This window comes from Puntigrus tetrazona, chromosome 18 (assembly GCF_018831695.1).
Source record: "Puntigrus tetrazona isolate hp1 chromosome 18, ASM1883169v1, whole genome shotgun sequence".
In the NCBI taxonomy this organism is placed as follows: Eukaryota; Metazoa; Chordata; class Actinopteri; order Cypriniformes; family Cyprinidae; genus Puntigrus; species Puntigrus tetrazona.
Genome location: NC_056716.1, coordinates 1002199 through 1021884, shown reverse-complemented (window position 1 = coordinate 1021884; position 19686 = coordinate 1002199). Strand labels below are relative to the sequence as shown.

The following is a 19686-nucleotide window of genomic DNA, read 5'->3' as shown; positions in this document are numbered from 1 at the left end:
GTTTAGAACACAGTGTCTAAACTTAAATTTCTATGTAACTAAAAAGTCTATGTAATGATTTGGCATACCTTTATACTGCTGGAACAGGATGTCAATCGAGGTGGGATCCCCACGGAAGGCCTAGACCCCCTAGAACGCAACTGTAATAGCCATTTTCTCACGTAGTGTGACAGGCCTATTTTTGTTGTTTTGTGGACCTGGCAACCCTGGCAATGAATGTAGCATTAAAAGCATCAGACATGCACAACAATCTCTCTCATTCATTTGTAAATAATCCTTTATAGGAAATAATCCTTTATAGGAAATAATTATTTAATAAATATATATATATATATATATATATATATATATATATATATATATATATATATATATATATATATATATATATATATATACATTATATATATATACATATATACATTATATATATATATATATATATATATATATATACATATATATATATATATATATATATATGGATGCCTTCTATTTATTGTGCTATACGCATTTCTGACCAGCAGAGGGAGCAAGTGTTAAGTCAACCCGAGTCTTATGTTAAAGCGTGGAAGAGTTCCTTCCGTTTGTGTCAAGCGTACTCTTAACTCAACTATTAAGACTGAACTCATTTCAGTTATGACTTAACATACGTGTTAAACGACCTACTGGGCCAAAATAACACGTTTCCACCAAAGAGACAATGACTTCTCAACAAACAGGACAACACCATAACTGGTTTAAGTCCATATTCATCTAGTTTTCGAGACAAATCTCAAAATGTTTACAGTGACAGGGCTTTAAATAGGGTACACAGAAAAAAATACACTACTAATGAGCAATTTATATATATGTTTTTTATATGTGTGTCATTGAAATGGCTTTGTTTCAGTCGAGAGTGAAAATCCTGTCATCGTTTATGCAAACAATAATTGAATGTCTTCTATGAGCGACCGTTTGGTTACCCACTTTCTTCAAAATATCTTTTGTGCTCATCAGAAGAGAGAAACAGCTCTGGAAGGTCAACTCGAGGGTGACAGAATTTGAGAGAAAACTATACCTTTTTACCTTTGTTTCTCTTGCATTCCTCAAGAACACAAGCATAACGTATAAATGACTAAAAAGCCTGCTGTTCCAGTGTAGCATCAAACATTTGTCAAATAAAATGTCAAGAGTGCTATCATTATGAAATATTTTAATATAGTTTTTTTTTTTATAAAATAATGAAAACATAATTTACACATATTAAATGTACACTCATTGATACAACATCCCCAAAAGAAACTGAAAGATTGATCAGTTATCAATAGTTAATCGAGGCTTTAGAGCCACTGTTTCATGCATGAAGCTAATGAAAACAGAGACAAAAAGATGTTTGAATTACAATAATGTTTCTTAAAAAATAAAAGCAAAGAAATAAAAGTGTAAAATCAGCTTTGTACAAAAGATCACGAATCAAACAAAATATAAAGGACAAACTAAAAAATACATCAACTCAGTACCCTCCAATAATGTTACCGAATCTTGTAATTTTCACCTTGAATTTGACTATGTATTTAAAAAAAAAAAAACGACAAAAAAAGAATCAAAATAAATAGTCAAAATATTACACATAAAAATAAACCTTCAAATATTACAGCTGGACTATATAATTTGCCATGATTTAAGAATGCGCAACACGGATGCACATAGATGTTCTCACAAGTATATTACTCATATTTACCTTTTAAAAATAATAAAAAAAAAAGAACTTAATAAAATCACCTCCACCCAACTATCAAACATACAAACAAATCATAAGACAATCCATGGTGCGGATATGACACCCAGTAACCCAGAACTGAGTGAGTCTGAAAAACAAGTTCTTAGAGTCACAGCGATGAGATGAATGGATCTAAAACTGTGGGGCATGAGCTTATCATTCTGATCTTTGATTCTGCAAATCCAGAGTGATGTATAAATAAAAAGCTTCCAACATGTATACAGCCTTTTTTTGAAAGGTACAGTCCACCCAGAAACTCATTCCCATATAGTTCCAAACCTGCACGACTTGCTTTCTTCTGTGGGACTTAAACGAACACAACAGAAGGGAATGCGAACCAAACCTCTTTAGTTCTTCAGAATAACTTCTTCCACGTTCCTAAATGAGTCAGTCCCACAGGTTCTGGAACCGCACTGGGTGTCATGTTTGGTTGGACCGTTCCTTTTTCCTCAGAACTCATAACGGGGAGAACATGTAACGTTAGATATCAGCAGTTCGTATAAAATCACTGTATGTACAATCACACTACTAAACGGCTGCGATGAATAACGTCAGGTCTTCTTCGCATCTCTCGCCCTATAAATAAACAAAAACCTTTGCGCTTTGCAATGCTATTTACTGCCACAAGCGTGTATATAGTTGTTTTTTGTGTGTCCGAGCAGAGCGGACGCGTTATATTTTCACTTATATTAGCTACGACGACTAATACGATATAAAGTCGACCGACTGTCGCAGTGCTTTTGTTTCGAAACGAATAAATAGGTCAGAGACGAATAGATCAGGTCATCGAGAGGGCAGCTTACGGGTCCTGAGAGAGGAGGAGATTTGTTTTTTTTTCCAGTCGCGTCAGGTTAAAGGGATGGAGAGAGCTGATATGAGTCGTAAATTACAACACATCACTGGTCACAGCTGACCGCTTTAAGGCAGACATGTACAGAGTAACACGGGGTACATGATAAACCATATTCGACCCGGTCTGACTGTTAGAGCGCGGATCGTCTTAGTATGTAAACACGATGATCTGTCTAGAAGTTGAAAACAGCTATCTATTGCCAACAGTCGTTTCACCTGATAAACCTGAACTAAATACAAATAGAAAAATAGAGTCTGTATGGAACGCAGCTGACTAGGGTTTCTCAGCGTCGGCTTTGCATATACATGTACATGTACAGTGTCGAAATCTGACAGAACGGCCCAAGTTTACGCACAGTGCTATGCCGAGACCGTACGCACGAGAGCAAGCGGTGGACGAAACCATCAAAGACTCGGGTGGAACGTCACAGTTTTAGTAGTGGTTGCCATCACCGCTCGCGTCTTTCGGGTTCTCCGTCTCGGGAGAAGTGAAGCTCTACAGAGCCATTATTGCAGAGTCACTATAGGAAGTCTGTTGGATGATAAATCAGCTGAGATGAGGATGGTTCGAGCAATAAATACGAACGCGACGTACCCCGCGCGTGAGATTGCGCGACGCGTTATCTGCAGTACCGTGATTTCTCTCAACGTTTCGGGGAAAGGTAGGATTTCTCACGTGGCTCAGGTGTCGATTTGCTGTGGCTTTTTTTTTTTTTTTTTTTTTGGCTATTGAGCTGACTGTGCAGTAAATAGGCCTCTCTGATGTTTAGCGTCCCTCGGTTTTACCGGCTCAAGCTTAGCGTCGACTCGTCGAGTACAAAAATAAATCTACGATGAGAAAAATAGTTCCGAAAGCAGTTCGATCAGATGAGGAGCTCGCTCGTCTCAAGGTGTTTGTGTCCGTTTGTTTAAAAATAGACATTTGTACTTCCGTACCGGCTTTAGGTTAAAGCTTTAAGGTCTCGGAGTCATCAGGCAAGACCTGCGTAAACGCTTTCGGTTTCCTTCTGTCACACTTTCGTGAAGCTCACAGTTTGGTGTGTGGCGAGGACGAGCTGGCAGTCTTGCCTGGATGAGGGCGAGCGGGACAGTGGATGTACTGGACGATAAGAGACACCGTGAGAAGTTAATTAGCTGTTGGCACCGAACGTGCCATATTAGGCAAATCTCATCTTCTCTCGAACGAAAGGGAACAGTCATTTCCTCTCGGGCATGGTAGAGGATAAGAGTTTGCTGAACTTGCGGAGCTGTTCGCTGGCTGAGTGCGACTCCTCTTGCAGACGCTGGTTGTTCTGCCTCAGATTAGCCATCTCTGCTAACAACGCTGCCTTGTCCTGTTTCTCCTGAGAGGATGGGGCAGGAAGGAATGGAGGAGGGAGAGGGAGAGGGAAACAATCACGAGGACGTCGCTACTTCAACTTGAATTAACATTTTCAAGTAAATGGCTACTTTTTGAGTTTGAATGCTCTACTTTATGGTAACTCACCTTTTCCAGATCATTGTTCAGCTGTTTCAGCATGACTTCCAGATGATACAGGCGCCCAGACAGGTCATTGGGAACCTCTTCACTGCAAAACACACAAATCAAAAACAAGTTGATACCAGTATCCTTGCATATGATATCTTTTTAATGCATATGTATTCTTCCAAATATTTAAATACTTAATCCATGATTGAAGAAACGAGTAGATATGAGGTTAAGCAAACTTCATGCGGAAGTGCAGAGCCAACATTGTGCCCTTGGCGTGATACTACTGTTAAAACCCTACGCTGAAAGAAGTATATGCATGTATATATGCTGTATGTACAGTATGGGTGTATGTTTGTCGGTCTTACCTGCTGAAAGTAGGAGTGGTTCGGGGAGTCTGTGGCGTGTGGAAATGCACCGGACTGATGACAGGTCTCAGCTCATTGGCACCCGCGTGAGACTCAGACAATGAAAATAAAGAAACAGCTCTTTGCACTGTAATGAAACAAGACAGATTTAATCATTCACATTGGAATGATTTACTATTTAAATCATATAATAATTATGAATGAACCAAAACATAAACGTAAAGTGTATTAGTTTGACTTCAGAATCAGGCAGCCTCATACCTTCATATGCTTTGGCCGCATTGACGAGGCTGGACCACTCTAGACCACAGGCAGTGTCAGGAAGGGGCATGAGTCCAGGGTCCAGTCTTCTGAGAGGTGGAACCTTATCCCTCACCTCAGTCAGAGATAATTCGGACGCAGACAACGGTACTGGAAAAAACCCAAAAAACACTTTACCCAAAAGATACTAGCGGTGAAAGACCTCAACCATACAAACCAGCAGGTGTCACCTACCTTTCTTACTAGGCATGAGGGCTCCATGATTGCTGTTGTGTCCGTGGCGTCGAGTCGGCAGCGTGCAGGTGAAGAGAAGGTCACCGGGCGGCACTTGTCCCTCAAAAAGAGGAGCGCTTGCATAACTAGAATCTCTCCGTCCACTGCACAGACTCTCATCTGAGAAAGTACGTTGCAGGGTCCGATGTGGAGACTGTAGAAAAGCACAAACACGCACGAGTCACAAATGAGTTTGATCGACTGTACACAAGCAAAGGCTCTTTCTAGTGTTCGTTTACCCCATCCCGTGATGGTGTCTCTGTCGGGTTGTCCATGATGATGAGCTTTTTCAAGTCGTCCTCGATGGTGCTCTTGTGAGATCTGCGTGGTGAGCGCAGGTCCCTGAGAGAGGCACGCAACCGGGGCTGTCCGAACACGTTCTTGCTGTTCAAATCCACCTGCCTGAAAGCACACGCACATAATAATCAGGACCAACATTCAGATTTGTCGTGCATCCGTTTTATAATCCATCGGCTCTCTCATAAACGTGAAACAATGCATTTCAGAAACGCGCATACTTGTTGCTGTCGGTGGAGATGGTGCTGGTCGCTGTGCTGTTCTCCTCCTGTTGCCATGCACTCTTAGTTTTACTAAAGGACTTGGGGGCGGAGCTCGACAGCTGGGCGGAGCCCGATGTGGGTGTGACCGTTGAAGATCTGAAAGGCCGGGGTTTATCGGCCACAGCAGGGGTCTTGTATCCTTGAGGCGTGTAGCAGGCCCTAAATCCCAGAATCAAAAATACACGCAATTCATATATCACACAGACACAGAAAATCACATTTATAACACGCTTTGCACATCACTGTTCATCGTGAATCATTTGTCACACCTAAATGTTGCGCTCCACTATATCCATCAAAGTACACTAGCATTCAAAAAATGTTTACAGAAGTACTTTAACTCTTTTTATATCAATTTTCTTTCTGGTCCTCAAATCTGATCGGTTGAGTGCCTTTTCAAGCCGTGCAATATTTTAGTGATAACGGATCTCCAACCATTTCACCATTTGTCTCAAAACTACATTTTTAGAAACAATACTACTTTGTGCCACAGAATGTAGTTTTCAGAGTAGTTGTTTGGACAAACAATATGCGGTTTGTTAATAAAGATAACATCTATTAGAAATTTTGCCTCAGAGTATTAATTTCTCTATAGTGCTTCAACATGAGACATCATTCAGTTTTGTGTATTTGAAAACAGTATGGATGTGCAGTTTTTAATTATCCATTACGTGTATTGTGCTTTGCTATGTTTATTTAAGGTAAACAATCAAAAGTTTGGAATGTTCACCAAGTCTGTATTTATTTGGTAAAAAATACAGTAATAATCGGTAATATTGTGAAATATTATTAAAATGTAGTTTTTAACTGTACATTCTTTCCCTGTGAAGATAAAGGTAAAATGTTTCAGAATCATTACATCAGTCTTCAGTGTCACATGATACTTCAGAAATGATCCTAATACTTACTTGGTGGCCAAAAAATAGTTCTTAATAATATCAGTGTTAAAACTGTTTTAAATGTACACTATAATAATTGTTTTTTTATTTTGTTACATTACACATGTATATACTATCTCTTAATTGAATGCATACTTGCTAAATAAAAGTATACATTTTTTCCAAAAAATAAAAAAATACAAAACACAAATCTAACTAACCCCAAACTTATACACAAGTATTTCAGAATAAATACAACACCTTGGTTTGAAGTTGTCGATGTTGGCTGACCCTGGAGGGGGGAACGTGCGTGTGCGATAGTTCTTGCTTTGATTTGCAGATGCAATGACGGGTGAAGACTCCCTGCGTCGACCGTCTCCTGACGCCCTCCCTCCGGCTCCGGACAGCTCCTGCAAGCCGCTGTAGGTAGCGGAGCCATGCAAAGGTTTATGGGGGGTTCCTGCAAGGCTGCGGCTAGGTTTGGCTCCTTTAGCGTTGGGGCTCGGCGTGTAGAGAGACGCATCGATGCCACTGTCGCTGGAGCCTCCCTTGCCCATAAGGTCGGGGTCGGGGTCTGAGGGGTCACTCAGGGCACCGGAGACACCCCCTCCCACACCGTCAAACCAGCGCTCGTCGCTGTGACTGCTGGAAGCGTTGCTGGAGAGCGTGTTACTGCTGGAGTGACTGGAATAGTGGGCCTCACCCTGAGAGAGAGCAGGATGAAGAGTGATCGGTACGCAACCCGAACCTTTCCTGATCAACCTAATTACGAGGATGACTTCTTACCTTAGAGTGGCGGTTTGGAGAGTCCTTCCCTGCGACGTCCTGTCGAGTCTGTCTTCTCGGAGCTGAGCTCACAGAGACACCTCGTGACGAAGCTGGAACGTGCCACATGGGCTCTGTCCGACAAAAACAAAAAAAAAAAAACACACAAAAGGAGTTCAATTGACATGCACAAAAAACTAGAGATATTTTATGCCCACACAAAGCACATTAATTGTAAGTAAAGTGTCTACTTTTAAGGTTTCAAATAAAGTGTTTGGAGAATAAAATGTCAAAATTTGGTTGAAATAATGTTATACTGTCATTCAGTTTAACATAATATTTTTGCACAGATTTAAACAACATGCTTATTGTGACTTGTACCTATTATAATATATAAAAGAATAAAGAAGCAAATAATGTGTTTTAAGTAAGTAAAACAATCTAATTAGTATTTGGGGTGAAAGTGATTCATCTCTTAATGTGTCAATTTGATTTTCGTTGTAAATATGCCTGACAGGATTGCTACATACAATACATTTTAGTGGGTCATTTAGTAAATCAGGGGAAAAATTTGATATTTATTTTTTTGCAATTAATTTAAACAGAAAACTTTTGAATTCTTTGGTGAGAAACAACAACAATTTAAAGCAGTACTGCACTTATTGTTTTTATGGTTAAACGCTTTTTCGTCTTCGACCCCAGTTTGCCCCACCCACATGTAAAAGTTTCAAAGTAAAGCAAGAATGAATATTTTTAGAATGTTTTATAAACACAAATTTCATACTGCTTCAACCTGACTAATATTTCACAGGAGACTGATCATTATTGTTAAACTAATCTATTGAAAACCAGATAAAGCGCTGTAAAAGAAGCACTTAATACTGTCTTTTGGATGTTTCTTTGAAAAAACGCTTTATGAAATACCAAAAAACCTTCAGCTTAAAATCAGGTTTATTTCAGTGAGCTTCCATCTTGTATTCACATTTTTCTTTCATTCAATCAAGAAAATGACTTTAAATCATACTTTAAGTAAACAAATAATAAAACTCAATTAACGCCTGACTAATGACCAGCCACCGATCGCCGGAAACCAATGTTTTTTTGTAAAGAAGCCTATATTTACAATGTATCCAGCAGAGGGCACACGGTGACGGGACGCTACGCAAAACACATCTACAGCAGTTTTTGTTTAAGGACTGGTTCTCCATAAATGTCTTTTGACTTATGCGTGTTTGTTTACCTGACTTGTTGCGCTCCATCGTGCTTTCTTGGCTAGTGAAACCAGATGACGATTCTCCGCTCGAGACATCGACTGTAACGTGCGGATCAAACGGCTGGAGAGGCCGCTGGACTGACCCAAACCTACACAAACACAACAAATACTACCGTGTCATTAAATATATTCTCGCTCAACCCCGTGTTAGCCGGCTCGATTCTAACCGCTTGGATCGGGTCGGCTAGCATCTGAGTGGATTTGGAAGAACGACATGTGGTTAGAGTTAGCGAAACAGCGGAAAACGCTTGCAGCGGTTTAAAAGCACGATATACCGCTCGCGAACAACAAGCGATGCGATTTCAGTCATCAGAATATATTGGATTGTGGAAAAGATTAGTTTGAAGTCCCAATGAAGCAAGTAATCAATGAACCAAAGTATTGAGAAAGCGAACACCCTGCAGCTAATTCTGCATCGTACACATGCCACGTTGAATCCGAGGTCTGTTGAAACCCAAGTGTCCTGTCACTTGTCACCTTGTGGGTTTGAGCGGTGATGTCTGAATCTGACGGGACTAATAATAGCGCTCATTAGCAGATCTCGCTGAATCACCACCGTTACGGAGTCGGTGTGAAATGTTAACAGACTCGCAGTACCCCAACAGCTCTTCATAACACCCTGGTGCACTTTAAACTGTAAGCGCATTCAGGAAAACTTCGAACGCAGTGCGAGCTATAAGTTGCGACTGCCTTGAAATGTAAAAGGTATATTGCATTATAATCTCTAGCTTACAGAAGGGCTGAGGGCCATTAAACCGATGTCAGCAGAAAATTTATGTCCTTCCAGGAGGGAAGCGCATTTTCAGGTGTTGACTAAATATTACGAAGACAATTTATTTCGGTAACACTTTATTTTAAGGTGTCCTTGTTACACATTAGATGCGCTTACTATTATAATAACAATAAATTATGCGTCTTTACATGCGCTTCTAACCCTAACCCATATTTTAAGTACATGTAGTTAATTAATATTACTCTGTGCCTAAATGCATAATTTTTTACCAAGGACACCTTAACATTTACTTTGCACAGATTAATTGTGTGTTGTTAAAGTAAAACAAGGTCCGTTTTTATTTTATGCCGATTTTAAAATATTGCTCCGAATCAATTATCTTGCTAATAAAGCTCTTTTGTGAGCTCTATAAATATTTAAGGTGTTTGTCGTGGGGATGGCGTTTGGAAGGCACATGCCCTAATTTAAATGCAGAACAACCAGGATATGCTAATCAATGACCTACTTTTTTAAAAATTACTTTAAATATAAAATGCATGCGACTAGGAAAAGTCATCAACGTGATTTTTTTGCCCCATTCTTTTCTTGTTTGCAGCCTTATTATGAGCCACTCAGTGTATGCTAACAAAAAAAAAATCCCCAAACATTCAAGTTCCTCTGGTTGATCGGGGCAGCTAACCATCCAGCACACAACGGCGCTTTATGGAAGTCTGTACATGCCACGACCTCTGCACTATACACACATAAAATCACGTACAGGCACACAAAAGGCTTGTGAATCAGCAGCAGTACGAGTCTAGCTGATACATGCCTCAACCGCAGCCTCTCATTTACAATCACACACACCCACTGATGATGGTAAACAGCGCCTGAAGATGTTCATTTCTATCCTCGCGATCATTTATTTCTTCTGCTGTATTGCTTCCGAACAGTTACAGGAAAGATATTGAATATTTACACAATGTGAAAGCTATACAGATATTTCAAGAACGTCTCTGATATAGCAAATAGTGTTCGAAAGTTCAGTTCATTTTGTCAGATGTGTGTGTTTTTTTTTTTTTTTTTAAATAGTTGGAGACGTTTATCCAGGACACATTTTTTATGTATTTCTACGTGACCACTGTGCTCGAGTGTTTTTTAGCGCATGACACAGCGTTATAAAAATGCTGCACTCAAGTTTAAAGTAACTCAACGTTTTTAAAATTCCGTTGATGCTCTGCATCTTGCGTATTTAAACACACAAATGTCTGTACTACATCATGCATCACCACTTTCTTAGATAATATAATTTCAGGTCTAATCAATATTACATATCAATTTGTTTATTCCATTAGCAGCTGTTTAACAAGTGGGATAACGCGTAATTGTGGTCATTATCTCAAAACCCTTCAGAATGAACACCCTTACAGGTAAGAATCCGAGTATATATCTCTATATTGTCGAAAAATATCAGCCCTAGTTGCCTATGAATGGCTTATGTATGTTATTATGAGTTATATTAATTTTAAATGTAATTTTAGTGTGTGAATCTCTCAGAATTCCCATATTCTGAATTAAAAGTCAGATCAAAGTGTTGTACTGATGCCAAAAGCTTCAAAAAACAAAACAACTGACCCGTCTCGAGTGGGTTTATAGTGGACAAAGGGTCCGCTGAGTCCCGGTACCCCAAGTGCGCTGGAGCTGAACCCAGAGCCCGGACTGGAGAAACTAGCCGATGGGTTTCTGTACGGCATGCCTCTGTCCCCGGCTAGAGGAGACACACTGTAATGGTTCTCTGGGTAACTAACAGGCCTGTGGGAGGAGACGGAAATAGCTAGTGAGAAGAAAACGAAGCCAACCGGATCTGGCCAATAGTTGGTTTCTTTGAGATTTTAACTATACTCTTCAATGTGTCACCTTTTAGAGGAGACGTGTTGGGGCTCTCTGTACGGAACGGGGACCAGGGCTTTGTGCGTACGGCTGGGGACTGGTGGGGGTCCGCTGGGGGTCCAGCGCTGAGCAGAGCTGTGTGTTCCAGGTGGGCTGTCCCAGCGCCATACTGGGGTTCTCTGCCCACCACGATAACCTGCAGCCACTGGCTCCGCTTCTCCCTTCTGCTCCATCATCTTCATCTCGTACTCCTCCGTACAGCCCCTACGAACACAGTCATTCCATATACATTATTCACTTAGAAATATGTAAATAACCAAGTACTCTGAAACTGTCATCAGTTCATCACTTTATAACTCAACTATATAATTTATAAACTACAGTCCAAAAGTCTGGTCGGTAATAATAAAGAAACTTTTCCGCAGTAGGCGCAACGTTCCTTGATTATTACGCCAGAACAATTAAAAATTACTCCAATCTTCACACACACACACACACACACACACACGCACACACACACGCACACGCACACACACACGCACACGCACACACGCACAGTGCTTCAGAAATCAATGTTGATAACAGATGGAAACTAATGCATTTTGTCAGGATATAAAATAATAGTCCAAAGAAAAGCATTCATTTGAAATAGAAATCTGTCTTGCATAATAAATGTCAATTCTGATCAATTCCATACATTCTTGGTAAATAAATATATGTCACTGAATCCAGACTTTTGAGGAGTGGATAAAGTAAACATATTAAAATATACCACAGTGATCATAATCGCAGCCTCTGACAATGCTACGCCATGGTTTATTACAGTTAATATTTTAGATAAACCACCCAATAAGTAATTTTTGTGGCATGTCAGTCTCATCCTGTCTAAACATGCAGATCTCGGTCAGAATAAGCTAAAAGAGCGCTTGTTGCAGATGCTCTTGCCGAGCGGACGGCTCGTCTCGCAAAGGTTGTGAGAAAAGGCTGATTATGACTGTTTTAAAGCCTATGTGCCGGGCTAAAACTCTTCATCCCGTGTTAAAAGTCACAGATCTTAAGGGATGATTTAAAAAAAATTGTTCTGCAGTAATTTGAGTGTGTATTTGAGCACAGCGGGTCTGGTTCCCAAATCCCTGTTGACCAGTACACTAACCCCTACTGAATGCCAAACAGCACGAGGATGAAACGCTCTCATCAGCGCCAGCATCCCTCTGGGTCTCTCTGCTTTCTGATGATGATGAGAAACTGATACCCACTCTGTGTCAGAAGCCACCCCCTATCCCCCCCCCTCCACTGTCAGCACTTTCACACAAGGACTCAAGTCAAGGTAACTGTCCTTTGAGTTGACTTTCTTCTAAACAACAGCTTTATCAGTCTCATCTAATCCCATTCATTTTCTCAACAGAGAGGGTCAGTACCTTTCCTTACAAAAACCATTAAAAACGTACAGCGCTGTTTAGAAAAGTTGTATTTAGCAAGGATGCATTAAATTAATTAAAAGTGATAAGAAAAGGCATCCATAAATCCATTTTTTGAACTTTCTTTTCTTTACAGGAATACATTACATTTTAAAAAACACAACAGTACAAACAGTTATTTTTGATCAAATAAAAGCATACTTGGTGAGCAAAAAGAGGCTTTATAAATATTAAATATCTTACCAGTAGCGTATGGTTACAAGCCCAGGAAGTCTATTAAAACACTGCTATCCTACATTCATAATTTCAGACACTAGCAAAAAATAACCATCAATTCACCTAATATTCCAACCCTTACTCTAGTAGCACCTGCTGCCCCCCTTCACATCTATATTTCATACATCTTCATCTTTACTGTAGGGAGAAAAAGACAGACAAACCGACAGTCAGAAAGCCAAAATGAGACAAAAGGCAGCAAGGAGGAGAGCGAGAGAGGAGGAGGAGGAGGAGGGGAGAGTGGAAAACACATCAGACTCCACAGCGCTTCTGTCTAATACACCAAAAAACTCTCTTCTGAAAATCACGAGGGTACATAAACTAGCCCTGACTGACTACCCCGACACGCTGAGAATGTATAGAGGGAAGACAGAGACACAGAGGGTGTAAACTGAATACTAACTACTATTATATAAACCTGCCAGCAACAAAGATGCCCAAATACACTAATAAAGACCAGTAATAAAAATACTACCGTTTTACATTTTTAATGCGTTTTAATGTAATACATCTTTCTTTACATACTATATCGAGTATAGCAATGCGTATGAAAAATTTAACTAACTTTTTGGTTTTTGCTGTGCCTCTTTTGCTTTAGTAACAGCTGCCGATGACCATGTTGTAATTATTACACCGTGGAGATGAATTAAGAATTAGAGTTAATTTGTCCCTGTTCTGTAATTAAATCAGTGCTTTTGTCCATATAAAGATCTGAACGTGAGCACGTGGTCAACTGTTAAAAAGGGAGGGGTTTAAACGGATTAAACGACTGGACATTAATGTCCATGATTCAACTAAAACGAGGGAACAAATTAACGAACAAACCAATTTCTCCCCCTCTTGCTGTGTAAGCTCAGTAGCTTTAAAATATTATTTTAAACAGCAAATATTTTCAATAATACAAAGCCTTGGTAACACAATTTTTTCAATATCTTTGTTACATATTACATGCACATACTATAGTAATAACAGTAAATTATGCATTATTACATTACGCAATTCCATTAAATTAACTAACCCTACAGCAAGTGCATGTTAATTTATATAACTCTGTTCTTCAAAGGAATAACTACACTACAACAAGGGCACCTTAAAGTGAAGTGCACATTCCCAAATTCTGTGTATTTCATATTTTTTTTATAATGTTTACAATTTTGTCTAAAATCTTACAACCCCCCCCCAATTCTCAATGTGGTCTCCGACTTTTGAATCCTACTGTATATTGAGAAAATTCATTTTTAAACAATTATCAGCCCTCGCTGACTTGTTTTTCTTTAAGATGCTAAAGACGCAAGCCATAATAATTTTTCAGCACACATAAATGCTTCCTAATCAAAGAGACTGAAGCCACGCTTGGACAAAGGCTAGAAAAAGCCTGAGCGTGAAACACATGAGCTCAGCCTCATGTTGCTGCACTAGAAATCTTCCTCTTCATCACTGAAAGAGTGCTGTCAGCTCCACCACTCCTCTTTTACTGCCGTCCATCCGTCCACGCATGCATCTATCTACCTATCCGTCCGACACCTTCGCCGTGTCCAAGTATCCTGTGTAATTCATTGTTGCGATACAATTGAGCTCCAGCGTTTCGCATCCGTCCTCTCTTTGTCTCCAAGCCCATCACTAACCTCCGTGTGTAGACCAGACTGTTGTATCGGATGTCCGCGGCAGCGCCATGAGGCTCTGACTGACAGCTGAAGTACAAACGAGCCCTGACAACCAGACACACACGCGCGCGCGCGCACAGATTTCTGCTCTCCACCCCTCCAATCCTCTTTCACTATGATAACAAGCGGAAGGAGAGAGAGGGAGGGCGAGATGGAGGGAGAAAGAGGAGGAGGGGTGTTCCTCCCACTTTGTTTCCGAGCGAGGAGGCGCTCAGACATGCCTCAGCATCTACGGTCTTTATATTCTATCCCTGCATGCTAAACACGCCGCCCGTTCCCTGTCAGCCACACGCCGAACACATTTCTTAATTAAACCCCCTTTATTTATTTATTTTTTTTACAGATTCCAGGATTTAGTCTCATGCAATCTGCTCCCCTGGCGCTCCTCGACAAACAAGAGGCTGGACCGCTGAGAGAAGGAAAGAGATGCAAACAGAGGAGGAGAAACGAAAAGAGATAGAATGACAGAAAGACAAGCATGTCGAAGCATGCAATTAACACGCTCTTTCGTTCCACGGCACAGTGTAGGCGAGGGGGGGGGGTGGTGGTGGTGTTGGGATGCATGTGCGCGCGAGAGAGAACGTCTCAAAAGGAGTTTATTTAACCACAACGGCGAACACATGTCCCGCTAGCACGCAATCAAACACGCTGCTGAGCAATTAGCTTCTAAAAGCAGACGCTCACAAGAAAGTTAGGAGACGCTAAACTGTCAAACACGCGTTATGAAATTAAACGTGCATTGAGGATTTCAATCGATTTAGTGAAATACGAATACAAACGTACCTTTTCGACGCAGCAGAATCGAGGCTTCACATAATCACTGTTTTCATTTGTAAACTGTTCCATCCCTCTCTCCTCTCCTCTTCCAACACTCTCTTTCTATCTGTCCCTCTCTCTCTCTCTAACACTCCCACTCACTGTTCCCCTGAGAATTGAGGCGTCTGCCAACGTTCTCAAAATCTGGTGAGTGCCTGTGCGTGTGTGTGTGTGTGTGTGTGTGTGTTGGTGCATCAGACAAAGAGGAGGTACGAGTGAAAGAAACAAAAGCTTTTTCCTTTTTGTTTGAAGATGCTTGTAGTGTTTTTTTTGCATCACCTATAAAAGCAGTGAAAGTGAATCTTTGAATTATGTCAGAGGGGTTTCAGCCGGCGGGCATTTGCAACAAGCAGCATTAATTCTGCCACGAGGCTCGTCGTTAATCTTTCCAAAACGAGAATGGGTCTCCAGAGGGGTGCAAAGTGCACGGAAAAAAACCCCCAAAACAAAAAACAACAGCCCTGTTGGATCGGAAATGCGCTGCCGCCCAGATTTTAAGCTTAAAGTTGCTGTTTTCTGTACAGAATGACTATTGCTGAGTTGGGGTTCCTGCCTTCATCTGTCAGAAAATGTCTATTCTGTGAAAGTGAAAGTAGTGATAGGATTTATATTTGATGTTTTCGGTTTTATTCAAAGAAAAGGATCGCAAGGGATTTTAGCTGGGCTGGACTGTAATTGTATCTGGCATTTTTTTTTTTGCAAATATTCACAAAAACAGATCAGATGAAGGGATGGTGCTTTCTGGATCTCTGGAACAATACACTGAATGAAGGAAGCAGTCGACGCTCTTGTCTCTGGACGATGAGACAGGCTGGAGTCAGACAGTCTTCTCCGTTAATGATTTATCAAAGCGGAATGAATTTAATGGAGTCAAAAGAGCTGTCTAACATTCAGATAAAAATGTTGGGCTAATGGCTCTTTGCCCATCCTCTGCAGAGGTATTCAATTAAAGCTTCAAGAGGACTAATCTCTACCTTTCCTTACCAGTAAATGTCCAAACAATCATACCTTAAACTGATTATGATGTGAATTTGTAGTATATTCAAAGAAACTTCAAATGACTGTAAGAACAATTATTAAATGATTTTTTTAAATAATCCAATTAAAGCGGTCTGTCAGGACATGGATATAAAACTATTTATAAATGAAATATAAGAAATGATTTTTTTGTGAAAAACCTGAACCATGTTTTTTTTTTTTTTTTTTTGGAAACCTCTAAACAATGCATTACAATTCTGTTCTATCACTATTTGCCTCAATACTATATTCTTTGATCAGCATTTCCCTTTATGTTGTTTCCGTAATTGTACTTCATAATTTATATTTATATTGTATTTGGGTTCATTGGATCCTGTTTTGCACTTCATGTTATAGCTGATAATTGATAAACAGCAGATTTAAAGGGATAGCGCCCCCCAAACAATTCAAATTCCGTCATTAATTACTTACTCTCGTTTAATTCCAAACGTTCCTGTAAGGCCTTCATTTATCTTCAGAACACAAATAACAAAATTCCTGATGACATCTGAGAACTTCTGACCCTGCATATACAGCAATGCAACTGACGTGTTCAGTGTAGTAAGGACATTGTTAAAATACAAAAAATTGTTGAACAAAGTCATTATTATTTTTGTTTTCTTTTTGCACAAAAAGTATTCTTGTAGCTTCATAACATGTTACATGGACTAAAATTTTATAAATCCTTACTACATTTCTGGGTCTTGAATGCGGTAATTGCGTTGCTGTCTATGTAAGGTTTCGATTATTTTGGGTGAACTTTTCCGTTAAAAACTAAATAAATTAAGAAAACAGAAATCTGAAGGCAATTTTAAATGTAAACATACAAAAAACACAAATATGAAGTTATTAGTGTTTAAGATTACCTTCAAGTAAATATTGAGTCTAGATGACGGCAAACTTCAATGTAAAAACATGTAAAATAGGCATTCGCAATTAAATGTCCAATATCAGCCAATACCGATACGAAAATGACTAAATTCTGGTATGGTGATATGTTTGATATATAGCCTTGTGGATCTGTAGTTCAAGTTGCTAAATTAAGTTTTAGACATGTAATCGTTTCTAAATGATCTTAAAGATGCTATACGGTGTTCCTCAGATCCAGTCCCGGAGGTTAACCTCAAACCCTGATCACCTACATGTGATTTTCTAGTATCTCTAAAGATCTTGACTTGTTTGCTGAGGTATCTTTAATTAGGGTAAATGCTAAAGGTAGACTTTTCTGTAGCCCTCAAGGGCTGGATTTAAGGAACCCAGTAATACACAGTACATGCGTACCAAAAATTTTTTTGTCACATATGCACAAGAACCAACAATGTGTGTGATCCTCTGCGACACCTCAAAAAGAGTGTGTATATACCGCTTCACACGTGGTTTCTCTGACTTAATAAACCATGCCTCAAAGCTTATGATATTTACTGTATGATACGTCTTTTAATTTCTCAGCCATCTAAATTTTAAACCGGCTTTAAACTCGAAGAATAAGTGCAAATTCCCATAAGGCTCACCTGCGGGCCCCTCCATCTTCAAAAGGTGGAATAATGACCACTTTCACCGTGACAGAAGTCCGCAGTAGGTCAATCATCTGCTCGTGGGAGAGAGTCACTGCAGCAACTTTGCAGATTTCCACCAAACGGCTACCCTGCCGGAGTCCCGCCTGCCAAGCGAAGCCGTATTCCTCTACTTCAGACACCGTTCCGTCCAAACGCACATGGAAACCAAGCTGGCCTAAACCATTACGTCGTAATGTCATATCAACCGTCTCGCAACCTATAGTCAACGCCTATAAAGAAAAACACATACAGGAGTTTAAAGGCATATCCCATAATGCAAACCAATTCACTGACTGTCCATGAATGTTGCATCAATACCTTAAGTCTCTGCACCACCTCTCTGATATCTTGCGCGCTGCCCTCTGGTACCCGTAAGGCAACATGGTCTCCTCTTCCATAGAAAATCTTTAGTGCAAGTCTTTCTGCCGTCCAGCCAATCACGTCAGCACAGAAACAGTTAAACACCACCTCTTTGGTGGAGCAGTCCGCCAGGACAATGTACTCGTTGGACATGGCGAGAGCACAAGGAAGCTCAGCGCCTCCGCCACTGAAGTCCTGCGCGAGCACGCACCAAATCAACGCGCCCAAGGCACCCATTTCCGCTCCCTCACGCGCCCGGATCCGTTCCTTGCGTTTGGAGGCCAGAGAGATGAGAGTGGTCAGCTTGCCAGCAGTGTCGAATGGCGTAGTGGAAACGCAGTTCTCCGCCAGGTCCCGCAGGTATCCTTGGCGCGTGCGTGTTGCCATAGCATGAAACTTCTCAGATTTGTGCGCAGCGTTCTCTGCGTTGATGATCTTGGCCAGCAGAAAAGCACGGACGGCAGCTGGGTCCCTGAACGTCAGGCCATTTGAAGGTAGAGGTGGACCAAACGGAGGAACGTCCTTCATCCTGGTCACTGCCACACTAGTGGGGAAAAAAAAAAAAAAAAAAAAACGAAAATAAGAGTTTGTTATTTCCACCAATCCCAGCACGTTTTTCACTCACTGGACTACATTTACATAACATATCTCAGTAATCGGCTACAGGCATACATGCAATACTGTTCTTAGCAAGGGTTGCTATGGAAACAAGGCCAACCTGTAGCAGGTGTTGTCAGAGCAAGGGCTGTGCACACGGACAATGACAAACACGTGCTGGAAGTGAGAGCGGATATTCTGTGGAGTGAACGGTTGGGCTCCCGGCTCCTGGAATATAATTGTGACTATATCATTTCCTATGTGCCTCTTCCTCAGGAGCTGTGAGAGAAATGAAAGAGTAATAAGTCAGAAGTTCATCGCAATATAAACTCGACTAGAATGCTGCCACAGTGTTGTAGATGTTGTCAGAAGTACTATCTTGATCTGACAAGCTCTACTCTGATTGGCTGACTTTATGTTGGGAGTGAGGACACTGGGTTTTTCTTAAGTCATTTTTACAAGGTTCCAGGCTGAAACACTGAGCACGTTTGATGAAAAGATACTTACAGGATTTGCCGTAGTTCACTGTAAAAATTATTGTAATTTTACTTTTAGCTTTTTATGCCTTTATTGTAATAGGATAGTGGAGATTGAACCCAGGTTGCCTAAAGCACAGTTGCGCTATATGTCCACAAGGCAATCGGTGCTGAAGAAACTTGTACGTTTAACAGACAAAGATTAATATATGTATATTGTATATGGGGAAAAACAGTAATAAAACGTTTAATTTAATTTCACAGTAAAAAGCTGTGAAATTAATTTTTGAAAGTAATTACTTTTATTCAGGTTGACAGTACATTATAAAAATACACAACTGAACTTATATAAACCAATCATTATAGCATAGTCCTATTTTTGTACCTTTATAATGAACAACATTTTTTTTTTGTCCCACATGGGACTAAGAGAATAAATAATAA

At 40.3% G+C, this 19686-nt stretch overlaps 1 protein-coding gene across 2 annotated transcripts in view; it reads right to left on the bottom strand.

The window, feature by feature from the left end:
• Window positions 1-2586: 2586 nt before the first annotated feature.
• The window catches only part of sipa1l3 (signal-induced proliferation-associated 1 like 3), a 67401-nt gene continuing 50301 nt past the window's right edge, over window positions 2587-19686 (bottom strand). For both annotated transcript variants that reach the window (XM_043264533.1, XM_043264534.1), the window contains 15 exons: window positions 18888-19045; window positions 18128-18713; window positions 17765-18039; window positions 11090-11326; window positions 10808-10984; window positions 8428-8549; window positions 7209-7321; window positions 6684-7126; window positions 5503-5703; window positions 5224-5386; window positions 4946-5138; window positions 4712-4861; window positions 4451-4577; window positions 4101-4182; window positions 2587-3957 (listed from right to left, as the gene is read on the bottom strand). In XM_043264533.1, coding sequence (XP_043120468.1) covers window positions 3811-3957; window positions 4101-4182; window positions 4451-4577; window positions 4712-4861; window positions 4946-5138; window positions 5224-5386; window positions 5503-5703; window positions 6684-7126; window positions 7209-7321; window positions 8428-8549; window positions 10808-10984; window positions 11090-11326; window positions 17765-18039; window positions 18128-18713; window positions 18888-19045 — 3174 coding nt within the window. In that variant the 3' untranslated portion in view covers window positions 2587-3810. The remainder of the gene's footprint in view (window positions 3958-4100; window positions 4183-4450; window positions 4578-4711; window positions 4862-4945; window positions 5139-5223; window positions 5387-5502; window positions 5704-6683; window positions 7127-7208; window positions 7322-8427; window positions 8550-10807; window positions 10985-11089; window positions 11327-17764; window positions 18040-18127; window positions 18714-18887; window positions 19046-19686) is intronic.